Raw genomic sequence first — 13,330 nt, 5'->3', positions numbered from 1 at the left:
AGGTATACCTGTTCCCCAATGTTCATCGCAGCACTCTTTACAATAGCCAAGAGTTGGAACCAGCCCAAATGCCCATCATCAGATGAGTGGATACGGAAAATGTGGTACATCTACACAATGGAATACTACTCAGCTATAAAAACGAATGAAATACTGCCATTTGCAACAACATGGATGGACCTTGAGAGAATTATATTAAGTGAAACAAGTCAGGCACAGAAAGAGAAATACCACATGTTCTCACTTATTGGAGGGAGCTAAACATTAATATATAAATTCACACAAACACATACACACACACACACACAAATCGGGGGGGGAGGGAAGAAGATATAACAACCACAATTACTTGAAGTTGATACAACAAGCAAACAGAAAGGACATTGTTGGGGGGGAGGGGGGGGAGGGAGAAGGGAGGGAGGTTTTGGTGATGGGGAGCATTAATCAGCTACAATGTATATCGACAAAATAATATTTAAAAAAAAAAAAAAAAAATTAGAAATGAAACAGGCGATATTACAACTGATTCATCTGAAATACAAGGAATCATTCGAGACTACTATGAACAACTATACGCCAACAAATTTGAAAATCTGGAGGAAATGGATGAATTTCTGGACACACACAAGCTCCCAAAACTGAATCATGAAGACGTAGAAAATTTGAACAGACCAATAACAATAAAGGAGATTGAAGCTGTTATCAGAAGACTCCCAACAAAGAAAAGCCCAGGACCAGATGGATTCACAACAGAATTTTACCAAACATTCAAAGAGGAATTGACACCGATTCTTTACAAACTATTCCAAAAGATTGAAACAGACGCAAATCTCCCAAACTCATTCTATGAAGCAAACATCATCCTGATACCAAAACCAGGTAAGGATATAACCAAAAAAGAAAACTACAGGCCGATATCCTTGATGAATATAGATGCAAAAATCCTCACTAAAACACTAGCAAACAGAATACAGCAACACATATGCAAAATTATTCACCACGATCAAGTGGGATTCATTCCAGGGATGCAAGGTTGGTTCAACAATACGCAAATCAATAAATGTGATACATCATATTAATAAAGTCAAACACAAGGACCATATGATCATCTCTATAGATGCTGAAAAAGCATTTGATAAAATTCAGCACTCATTCATGACAAAGACCCTCTATAAGTTAGGTATAGAGGGAAAGTATCTCAACATAATTAAAGCCATATATGACAAACCCACTGCTAATATCATCCTGAATGGGGAAAAGCTGAAAGCTTTTCCTTTAAGAACAGGAACCAGACAAGGATGCCCACTCTCACCACTTCTATTCAACATAATGTTGGAATTACTAGCCAGAGCAATCAGAGAAGAGAAGGAAATAAAGGGCATCCAGATTGGAAAAGAAGAAGTCAAACTGTCCCTGTTTGCAGATGACATGATCCTATATATTGAAGCCTCTACAAAAAAACTCTTGGAGGTGATAAATGATTTCAGCACAGTAGCAGGATACAAAATCAACACACAAAAATCAGTAGCATTTCTTTTCTCCAATAATGAACATGCAGAAAGAGAAATCAAGAAAGACTGCCCATTTACAATAGCCACCAAAAAAATAAAATACTGAGGAATTGAGTTAACCAAGGATGTGAAAAATCTCTATAATGAGAACTACAAACCACTGCTGAGAGAAATTAGAGAGGATACAAGAAGATGGAAAGATATCCCATGCTCTTGGATTGGAAGAATCAACATAGTGAAAATGTCCACACTACCCAAAATGATATACAAATTCAATGCAATCCCCATCAAAATTCCTATGACATTTTTTTCAGAAATGGAAAGAACTATTCAGGCATTTATATGGAATAATAAAAGACCACGCATAGCCAAAGGAATGTTGATTAAAAAAAATAAAGCTGGAGGCATAATACTACCTGACTTTAAGCTATACTACAAAGCTATAATAACCAAAACAGCATGGTACTGGCATAAAAACAGACACACTGATCAATGGAATAGAATAGAGAATCCAGAAATCAACCCACACACTTACTGCCATCTGATCTTTGACAAAGGCACCAAGCCTATTCACTGGGGAAGAGACTGTCTCTTCAGCAAATGGTGCTGCGATAACTGGATATCCATATGCAGGAGAATGAAACTAGATCCATACCTCTCACCATATACTAAAATCAACTCAAAATGGATTAAGGATTTGAATATACACCCTGAAACAATAAAACTTCTTAAAGAAAACATAGGAGGAACACTTCAGGAAATAGGACTGGACACAGACTTCATGAATACGACCCCAAAAGCACATGCAACCAAAGGAAAAATAAACAAATGGGATTATATCAAACTAAAAAGCTTCTGCACAGCAAAAGAAACAATTAACAGAGTTAAAAGACAACCAACAGAGTGGGAGAAAATATTTGCAAAACATACATCTGACAAAGGATTAATATCCAGAATATACAAGGAACTCAAACAACTTTACAAGAAAAAAACAAGCAACCCAATTAAAAAATGGGCAAAAGAGCTAAGTAGGCATTTCTCTAAGGAAGATATACAAATGGCCAACAGACATATGAAAAAATGCTCAACATCACTCAGCACCCGGGAAATGCAAATCAAAACTACACTGAGATACCATCTCACCCCAGTTAGGATGGCTAAAATCCAAAAGACTCTGAACGATAAATGCTGGTGAGGTTGTGGAGAAAAAGGAACTCTCATACATTGTTGGTGGGACTGTAAAATGGTGCAGACTCTATGGAAAATGGTATGGAGGTTCCTCAAACAATTGCAGATAGATCTGCCGTATGACCCAGCTATCCCACTGTTGGGAATATACCCAGAGGAATGGAAATCATCAAGTCGAAGGTATACCGGTTCCCCAATGTTCATTGCAGCACTTTTTATAATAGCTAAGAGTTGGAACCAGCCGAAATGTCCATCATCCGATGAGTGGATGCGGAAAATGTGGTACATCTACACAATGGAATACTACTCAGCTATAAAAACAAATGAAATACTGCCATTTGCAACAACATGGATGGACCGTGAGAGAATTATATTAAGTGAAACGAGTCAGGCACAGAAAGAGAAATACCACATGTTCTCACTTATTGGTGGGAGCTAAAAATAAATAAATAAAATCACACAAACACACACACACACACACAAAACCGGGGGGGGGGGGGGGAAGAAGATTTAACAACTACAATTCCTTGAAGTTGATACGACAAGCAAACAGAAAGGACATTGTTGGGTGGGAGGGAGAGGAGGGAGGAGGGAGGGAGGGGAGGGAGGAGGGAGGGAGGGGAGGGAGGAGGGAGGGTGGGGAGGGAGGAGGGAGGGAGGGGAGGGAGGAGGGAGGGAGGTTTCGGTGATGGGCCACAATAATCAACCACATTGTATATCGACAAAATAAAAATTAAAAAAAAAAAAAAAAGATAATGTCAAAATAGTAAAACAGATTAAATGAAAAATAAATAAATAAATAAATAAAAATGGCATTATGAACACACACACACAAAAAAAATAATAATAATTTTAACCAAATAATAAAAGAACAAATTATGGAATAATTTAACAAAATAAAATGGAAAAATAATTAGAAAATGGTTTAACTGGACAGTATAGAAAATTGGTTAGGGAAATAAAATGGCTAATTCGGGTTTGTTCTGAAAAAATTCATAACAAAAGTTCACTAGTTAATGTAATTCTGATTAAAATGCTTCTATATTCACAGTGTCAAAATGTCCATGGGGCTAAACCTTCTCACCATGAAGCAGAGTTTAGAACCAGACACAGCAGGGTTTTAGAAAGAGCAGTGGCCTCAGGGCGGTTCCACCTCGCCCTGGAACCTTCCCCACCACATCTCCGACATAGACCCACCTGCTCGCCTCCCACCCACTGACCTTGCACTTTTTCCTGCCTTTGAAGGAAACCCAGTGCACTGGGCTGTGGCATAAAGAACCAATCAATTGGCTTGATGATATCACTATGCTGGGCCCAGAAATTCTTGGTCCTTCAGTAGCAGTCTCATCAGAAGTGTCAATAATTACTGACTCCAACACACATTAAGGATAGAAAAAATATACCAATTTTATGTACAATTCCCCTTTTACCTTCTGATGAGGGTAGAAAAGGTGGAATTCCTATGATTTTATGGAATTTCTCCCACCATCAATGCAATAGCTGCGATGTTCTTACCAAAACATTAGCAGAAGGAAGAGAAAAAAAATACAGACAGATGAGAGGAAAGATGGACTTGCTTTATTTCTGTACTAAATCATCAGGTGCCCAACTAAAATCTCTGCTGGCTTCAAAATAAGATAGGGAGGACTCCCCTATGTACTAGACCAACAAGCTCCCAGCTCCCTCCAGGGCTGGAGAGGGACAATGCCCTTCAAAGACTCTGGCAGGCAGAGGGTATTTGAAATTCATCCTTTCTAAAGCTCAGTTTCACCTGGCCTACTTAATTTTTCATTGTCAGCAAAGCCACTAGAATTTTAGTCAAAACGAGCCAACCACACACCTGTGAGGAGTCTGGAGTCTTTCATTATTGCAGGCATAAAAAGTGCAGCCAACACGACTTTCCGGCTGTGGAAAAGTCCAAATGCCACTGCAGGTGGGAGTGAGCATGAACACAGGCCTGTAGGAGAGGGGGACGGGCACTTGGCAAACCACCCATCACGTCCTCCCCAGAACCCACGGGCCTCACAGTAAGAGTGACCATGCCGGCTCAAAGGTTGTTGAGGACAACTTTATGACATGGTGCAAACGGAGCTACACCAGAGAATACATAGTACAATCAGAGGATCACAACAACCTGCCTACATGGAAACTGAAAAGAACCTTCTTGGAGAGAAGGAGCCGCAGGCTTCAGAAGCAGTAGGATGTGTGGGTGACCCAGTGAGCTGACTCCTCCTTGGAGCGTTTGGCGGAGCTGTGAGTTGTGAAGAGGGACTTATAGGCTTCAGATTCCTCGCTGTTGACAATGGACCTCTTCGTGGCTCCAGATAAAGGTTTCTCGGCTTTTCCAGAAGAGCTCCCATTTGTTGCTGGAAAAATGAAAAGCCAAAATGTTTAAGGTTGGGACTAAACATCACTCCAATATCACATTCTCAAAAGGGAAAAAGCAAGTCGCTCTATCCCAAGCATTCCCCTCCTACTTCCTGTGACGAATGCTGAAATGCATAACCTTAATCACTGGCTCCTGAAAATCAGACAACGCTATGACTTTTAAATTTGTTATTTAATATCCTACTAACTGCAACTTGCTACATCCCAGCACTGCAAATGGCTTAAATTAGATCGTCCTCACGAGGCAAGTGCCTGCTTTACAAGGGAGGAAACAGAGGCACCAGGAGGCCAAATGATCCACCCCAGGCCTGGCAGCTATATGAAGAGTCAGGACTGTAACCGGGGAACCACTGTGGATGCTGTTTATAACACAAGATTACACACTGTTTTACCTAATAAGTCTGTGTTTTTCTTTTGTGAAATAAATGCTTTTCCTTGAGTTAAAAAAGAGAGCTTCAGAAGAAACTCTGACTTTTGGCCAAGAGGCAGGTGGAGAGAAGGGACACCAAGTGGCACATGTGGAACACATAAAAATCCCAACTGTGAAGAAATCAGGAACATTCTAGCCTAGTACCCTGAGCCACAGTCCACTCAACAGTCTCTACGGTATGTCTGAGTCCAGTTCTCTGTGCAGCCTCTTAGCTTGGCCCCAAGCGCTTACTCAACAGGAAAATGGAAAAATCAGCATTTGTGCCAGACCCCTCGAACCCTGACCGGGCTCCTGATTAGGGGGTGTGCCACATACGTCTCAGTTATCCCACTCAAGAGAGCTCAGTGAACTACGTAGAGGCACGACTTAGGACAAGCTTGTGTTTTCTCACATGTTCACAGGTTTCCAGCTTCCTAAAGAGCTCACTGTTGTCTCACAAGGACCCACCTGCACTTTTGGGAGCTGAATTGGTTTTCTTCTCTCTAGAATCAAGGCCGGTTTCTTCAGGTTTCCCTATCTTAACTTTTGATGACCCTGGGGATTCTATAAAAGAAATAAAGTAAGCAAATCAAAACAAAACCAAGAAACAAAACAAAAGCATAAACTTAATTTAGGAAACAGCCCTACAGTCTTATTTTGCTAAAATAAGGACCTCTTACCTTCACTGACATTTGGTTTTGAAACGGACTCTGCTGCCTTGGGTTTCTTTGTTTTCTGTAAAAAGAGAGAGGAAGTTGGAGGATGTTCTAAGACCCACTCTATTTCAGCACCATTGTGCTGCTCACTGTCCTGGGAGCCCTACTGACAGGCCGATGCAGTTCACATAGGGCAGGTACTCATTTTGAAGGAGGCTTCTGATATTCCATTAGTTCTAAACCTTAATCCTTTGCAGGTGTTTCTAGTTATACATGTTTGCCTCACACGTTTGCCTTGCTTAGGTTTGTATTTATATTCCAAAAATCACATTCTCAAAAATATTAAATGAAGATGACAGATTTCAGTGATAACAGCCTATGTTAATGATGATTACTGTATACAAAGGAGTAGTTACATGAATAATAACATAAAGTATACACGAGTGTGTAAAGTCCAGCTAGCATAAATATGTACTAAATCTTAGCCATTCCAGTAACTCTTTCAAAGTTGTCAAGCTGCATTCATATTTGTTTATTTAACTGTAAGGTCTTGAGGCTTATATTAAAAACTATTTTAGCTAATTCTCCTAAACTCTGGATTTCTTTTTTTTTTTTTTTAAAGATGACTGGTAAGGGGATCTTAACCCTTGACTTGGTGTTGTCAGCACCACGCTTTCCCAAGTGAGCTAACCGGCCATCCCTATATAGGGGTCTGAACCCGTGGCCTTGGTGTTATCAGCACCACTCTGCCAAGTGAGCCACAGGCCAGACCTTGGATTTCTTTTTTCTTTTTTTTTTTTTTTGTCTTTTTCATGACCAGCACTCAGCCACTGAGTGCACCGGCCAGTCCTATATAGGATCCGAACCCGCGGCGGGAGCGTCGCTGCGCTCCCAGCGCCGCACTCTCCCGAGTGCGCCATGGGCTCGGCCCCGGTTGGATTTCTTTTGTTACATGTTTAGGCACTAGGATTTTGTTACTCATAATAGTTATATTGGTTAGCAAGAATTAAAAAAAAAAAAATCTAATTATTCTAAAATTACACAGCTGTTTTAGAACTGATTCAATTGCAGAAATAACAAATAGGACTATGTTCATTCCATTTACTTTAAACATGTCATTTTCCTAAATATCCAAAAGGTGGCACTAAAGATATGCAGCCTAATTATTTCAGAAGGCCGCTATCACTACATTTAAAAAAGACCTTGCTCAGGCAATGGCCTTGAACTTGTAACATACATATTGAATGTGATTTATAACACTTGCACAAAACATAAAAACCTTCTGTTCATTTCATACATACAATGCACGCATTCAAATTTTGTGAGAGTTGATGCTCAGTCCTTCAAAAAATAGAGACAACCATTTATTTCTAAGCCGAGGTTATATAAAATGCATGAGCAGCAAGGGGTTAGGAAATGTTATGTCTGTTTCCAGATGCAAGCATATTTGGGAAATATTTTGGTATCCTGGCATCAGTATCTAAGAGGCATTCCCAGAAGCTCTGGTGAGTACTTTGCAGAGAGGGGCATGTTATTTCCACTGGGCTTTGAATGACCTGGCAGGAAGCCTGTGACAGAAAACTCATTAAAGTAAAATGGTCAAAGACTGTATGTAAATCTTTAGTATCCTACTTGAAAATACAATTTTTTCCTTTTCCGTTTTTAAAAATTGAGTTTGATCAATTGTAGCAATGAAGAAACAAGCAGATCCCTTTTAACAATCGTGCTTTGTCAAAAATACCTCAAGCTTTTTTCTTTTCCTTGCTCTTATGATAACAAAATCATAGCACAGTCACGTGATGCATAATGACGTTTTGGTCAATGGCAGATAACGGCGCTGAAAAATTCCCTCAAGAAAACTGACAGTGAAGAGTTTAGCAGAAGCTTTTACAGACCTGAACATGCTCCTTATAAAGTTTGAAAATATGGACCCCAACACTGAAAGGTTTTCATTAACAGAGAGGAACGTTGATGATAAGTTACGTGCTTATAATTGACGAAAAAAAGAAACAAACCACAGCAAGTCACCATGGACATATTTCTGAAAAGTGACACCTCCTCAAGAAAAGCCTCAGGCAGGCCCTTTAGGAGGTGCTCCAGAAGAAGGTGCTGCTACCCTAGATGACAGCTCTACTTATGTTACTGCCCCCCTGAAGACCTCCAGGGACAAGATGTGGCGATGCGGAAGACAATGATATTGATGATCCTGACTCTGTGCAGTCCTAGGCTAATGTGTGTGTTTGTGTCTCAGTTTTTAACAAAAATTTTAAAAAGAAAAAAAATACAAAATAAAAGATGTTCAAAATAGAAAAAAGCTTACAGGATGAAGATGTAAAGAAAAAAATAGGTTTGTACAGCTGTACAATGTGTTTGTGTTTTAAGCTAAGTGTTATTACAAAAAAGTCAAAAAGTTAAAATTCAAAAGTTTATAAAGTAAAGTAAGCTAAGGTTAATTTATAATTAAAGAAAGAAAAATTTTTTTTCATAAATTTAGGTAACCTAAGTGCACAGTGTTGTACAGTAGCGCACAGCAATATCCTGACCTCACACTCACTCACCACTCACTGACTTACCCAGAGCAGCGTACAGTCCCGCAAGCTTCGTTCACGGTAAGTGCCCTGGTACAGGTGGGCCAATTTTATCCTTCATATTTTTAGCATGACTTTTCTATCTTTAGATATGTTTAGATACACAAATTCTTACCACTGTGTTACAACTACAGTGCCTACAATATTCAGTACAGTAACATGCTGTACAGCTTTGTAGCCCAGGAGCGACTGGCTGTTCCATATGGCCTAGGTGTGTGGTAGGCTGTATACCATCTAAGTCTGTGTAAGTACACTCTATGATGTTCACACATGACAAAATCGCCTAACAACACATTTCTCACAATGTATGCCTGTCATTAAGTGATCCATGACTGTAATTTAGAAAAACAACTTAGAATTAACACACACACACACACACACACACACACACACGCACACACACACACACACACACAATCTGTATTTGTTTTTTAACCTTAAGGCAGCACTTAAATAACCGAGTTTAAATGACCGAGTGGCTCTTTAAATATTTCTCATGAATGTTGTATTAATATCTTATAAAACTGCTCCACAGAGTATTTCTATTGTTATTTAACTACAAAGTTTGGGCACAATTCCTTGTAGTACAGAATCATTTATATGCATTATTTTCTACTTAAGTAAAATCACAAAAGGGAGAAATGCAAATGCATTTGGCTCTTTCTGATAATTCTGGATCCATGCATAGTAACAATGCACCCATGTGCTCAAGCATCAGCTTTAGGTCTCCCAACCATCAATTATATATTATTCCAGGGTGATATGGTCCTGTCTTTTCTTCTATTATAATAATAATTTAAAAACCAAGCCTCTGAAAAGTCTTAAATTATTACTCACCTCAGACTGACACTGGTAAATGCATGCTCATATAAGGACAGTCTATTTTTTTTTCCCATACTTTTATGTCCTCAGGATACTGAAACTAATTTTCTAATACTTTATGCATTCTTTTGCCTTAGTTCTGATTACATAAAGTTTTCTCCCAAGTGAATCCTGAGCCTAACTTTTTTTTTTAAAGAACAAAAAATTTGCCATTTAAAAAAGACCTGTGTTACACGGCTATCAACTGTAAATACTTAACAAATAATAAACTGTACTGCTGGATCCAGAATCGATGGCACACTGAATGATTTTTTAGCTGATGCACTGTTTTGAGCCCGCTCGTTATGTCATATCATTAGCCACTGCTGGAAAGTGGTTCCAAACACAGGATGCCAAAACAAAGCTTTAACATGCACTCATCCACCAGAGCTTTGGTCATCGTCACCAGCACTGTATTGCTGGGCTTCTTTCTGGGGAGCTTGAAGTGCCACTCAGCATGACCAAGCACCCCGGTGGGAGGGCTCAGGAAGGGAGGGAGAGGCTCCCACCTGCGGGCAGCTCCTTGCCACTCAGAGCGTGGTCGAGGGGCTACGTGCAGCTGCCCTGGGAGTGGTGAGAGACGTAGGCTCCCGGGCCTGTAGGAACCCAGACTGCCAGGTGACTCCTGTGCACATTCAAATCTGGGAAGTATAGGATCTTTACATTTGCTGGGATGATAGGTGACTTTTCCCTTTTCCTTTGTTTTCCAAGTTACAAAAACCGAGCATATACTCTTTCAAAATCAATGACAGTGACTGCAATCATGGTTGCTGCCTTTCCCTGAGGGTTCATTGTGGCCATGCTCTGTGTCAGTGTTTCATGGGCATGCTCTTTTTGATCCTTCTGACAACCCCACATCCTATGCAGGTGTCGTTACTACTGTCACTTCACTGACGACGAAACTGAGCGTGGCAGAGCAGAACTGCTGTCTGACACAGCCAGGCCATGGCTAAGACCCACCACTTGAACCTGTTTCTAGGGCCCAGGCCCTTCTAGGTTATAAAAATCTCCTTGACCACTGCAAACCCCTAAGCAGCCATCAGTACCACAGCCTGGTGGTTTGCAATTGGCTCTGGAGCAGAGGAGGAGGCTGGGCGAACCCAGAGACTCTACTTTCGCCTAAGACTCTCAGAAGGTGAGGGACAGAAGCAAACTCCCATTACCTTCTCCAGCTTCACTTTCAGCCTCCTCTCCTCCATCCTTTTCTTCAGCATTTCCACATCCTCCTTGGTGCCATTGAGCACAATGACATCATCCTGCTGGAAGGCCACCCCACACTGGAGAGGGTAAAAAAGAGAAGACAGATTCCATCACCAGGCAGAAGGAAGCCACTTTCAGTCCCCCAAGCACACTCCCAAGTACTGGCCCTCAAGCTCTTAGTAAATTCCTACTGTTTTCCCACCTGCATCTTGGCTCAGCCACTTTTCTGGGCCCCTGGCTTGGGAGGTTTCTGTGCACACAAAGTGTCAGCATAGCAGGCCTGAGAGTGCTAGCTTTGAAAGGGCCTACTTGCAAGGTTGGCCCCTGGCTGCTGTCTGGTAACCTGGATTTGGGGAGGATTTCCACCATTTCTTATCTAATAAGGATGGTTCACTGTACCTAGACTGTTCGCATAAACAATATGGCTCATGCTAAACACCTGCTTTCCTTCTGGGAGTCTGTAATTTCTGTGCGTGCTAAGCACAGGATATGCAACCAGCCCCCAGCAAAAACCCTGGGCACTGAGTCTCTAACTGCCTTCCCCGGGCAGGAACACTGCACACCTGCTGCCGTGTTTTCATTGCTAGGGAAGCGTTTGCTCTGCCTGACCTCTCAGGGGAGGGGGCACAAGGAAGCCTCACATGGATTCTTCCAGAGTCTACTACCTGTGTCTTTTCCCTTACCATCTGGCTATGTACCCTTACTACAACACTGCAATTAGTCTTAGCTGAGAGTACAACTATATGTCAAGTCCTGTGAATCCTTCTAGAAAATCCCCAAGCATGAGGATGGTCTTGGGGATCCCCAACACACGCTGGCATTACAAGACTGCAAGCAAGGTCTAGACCACCCAGACAGCACCTTGGCGGCAGAATGTATAGCATGCACACACAGGGGTGTGCTCACAGATTTGTCAGTGAGTGAGCCACCTGCTCAGAGAGGCCATCTGTGATCCTTTTCTGTGAAAGCTGCTGCCTCCCTCTGCCTGTGACATCCTAGTACCCTTCCTTTTTTTTTTTTTTTTTTTTTGTGGCTGGCAGTATGGGGATCTGAACCCTTCACCTTGGTGTTAACAACATCGCGCTCTAACCAACTGAGTTAACCAGCCAGCCCCCTAGCCCCTTTACATGTGTGCTCCATGGCACTAATCGTGACCTGAAGTCCCTGTCTTCTTCACTGCTGTGGCCCCAGCACCCAGCCCAGTGCCCGACACACAGCAAGTACCCACCCTGTAAACCAGGGCTGCGGGCAGGAAAAAGAGGGAAAAATGAAAGCAAGAGGTGGAAGTCCCCACCCCTGCATTCTGAACTGGGGTTTCTGCCATGGTCTGTTTAGGTCACCTTGATCAGGTCACTCTACCTCTGTGGGCCTCAGTTTCTTCAGCTGTAAAAAGAGAGACTTGTCTAACTCAGGTGCAGTAGCTATCAACCAGGAGAGATTCTGCTCCTCAGGGGACATTTGGCACTGTCTGGTGACATTTTTGTGTCACATCTGGGACACAGCTGCTACTGGCATCTTGTGGGGAGAAGCCAGGGATGCTGCTAAATATCCTACAATGCACAGGACAGCCCCCACAACAGAGAGTTACCCAGTCCAAAGTGCCACTCGTGCTGAGGCTGAAACACCGTGAACTAGAGTTGTAAAAACTTAAATGTAAAAAAAATTTTTAAAGAAGAAGAACTTATAGGAAAATATGTTTTATCACTGGAGTATGAAATGTCATCTAAAATAAGAAAAAGGTAGAAGCCATGAAGGTTAATAAGTTTTACTAGGTAAAAATTACAAACTTTTACATGACAAAGTCACAATAAACAAAATAAAAATGTAAGCCAACGACTAAGAGAAAATATGTGCAGCATATATAACATTCAAAGATAATTTCTATAACTTACAGAATGTAATTATATTCATATAAGAACTCTTCATAATACCCTCCCACACACCACCTCCTGAAAAAAACAGAGTAAATTAAACAGAAAGGCTCTGAACCCCCAATTCTCAGCAGCAGGAACACAAATCCTTGCAGCTCCACCCCCAGAGGTTACTGAGCTTCTCAAACCACCAGCTGGAGATCAGGGGCTGCGTGCCAGGTAGAACCTCTACACTGCTTCCTACGCCTTACAGGCAAAAAGTAAAATCTCTATGAACAACCTATGTGTCTGCTGACGAATGAATGGGTAAAGAAATTGTGGTATATACATACAATGGAATATTCATTCATTTGGGACAACATGGATGAATCTGGAGGACACTGTGCTAAGTGATATAATCCAGACACAGAAAGACAAATGCTGCATGACCTCGCCTATATGTGGAATCAAAAAAGTTGAACACATAGAAACAGAGAGTAGAATGGTAGTTACCAGGGTAACCAGGTGGTTACCTCTTCCTCAGTCTCAGGGACAGGTGAAAAGGGGAGATGCTGGTCAAAGGACACAAAGTGGCAGTTATGTAGGATGAATACGTCTAGAGATCTAGGGTAGGGATAATAATATGTATGTTTGCTGCAAATTTACTAAGACGTCAGGC

At 41.4% G+C, this 13,330-nt stretch overlaps 1 protein-coding gene across 1 annotated transcript in view; it reads right to left on the bottom strand.

The window, feature by feature from the left end:
• Nucleotides 1–4,255: 4,255 nt before the first annotated feature.
• The window catches only part of RTF2 (replication termination factor 2), a 47,592-nt gene continuing 38,517 nt past the window's right edge, over nucleotides 4,256–13,330 (bottom strand). The window contains exons 6-9 of the mRNA XM_063107842.1: nucleotides 10,765–10,878; nucleotides 6,177–6,231; nucleotides 5,965–6,060; nucleotides 4,256–5,065 (exon numbers count right to left, since the gene is read on the bottom strand). Coding sequence (XP_062963912.1) covers nucleotides 4,887–5,065; nucleotides 5,965–6,060; nucleotides 6,177–6,231; nucleotides 10,765–10,878 — 444 coding nt within the window. The 3' untranslated portion in view covers nucleotides 4,256–4,886. The remainder of the gene's footprint in view (nucleotides 5,066–5,964; nucleotides 6,061–6,176; nucleotides 6,232–10,764; nucleotides 10,879–13,330) is intronic.

The sequence above is a fragment of the Cynocephalus volans genome, chromosome 1 (assembly GCF_027409185.1).
Source record: "Cynocephalus volans isolate mCynVol1 chromosome 1, mCynVol1.pri, whole genome shotgun sequence".
NCBI classification, from domain to species: Eukaryota; Metazoa; Chordata; class Mammalia; order Dermoptera; family Cynocephalidae; genus Cynocephalus; species Cynocephalus volans.
This window is presented reverse-complemented; position numbering and strand designations above follow the sequence as displayed.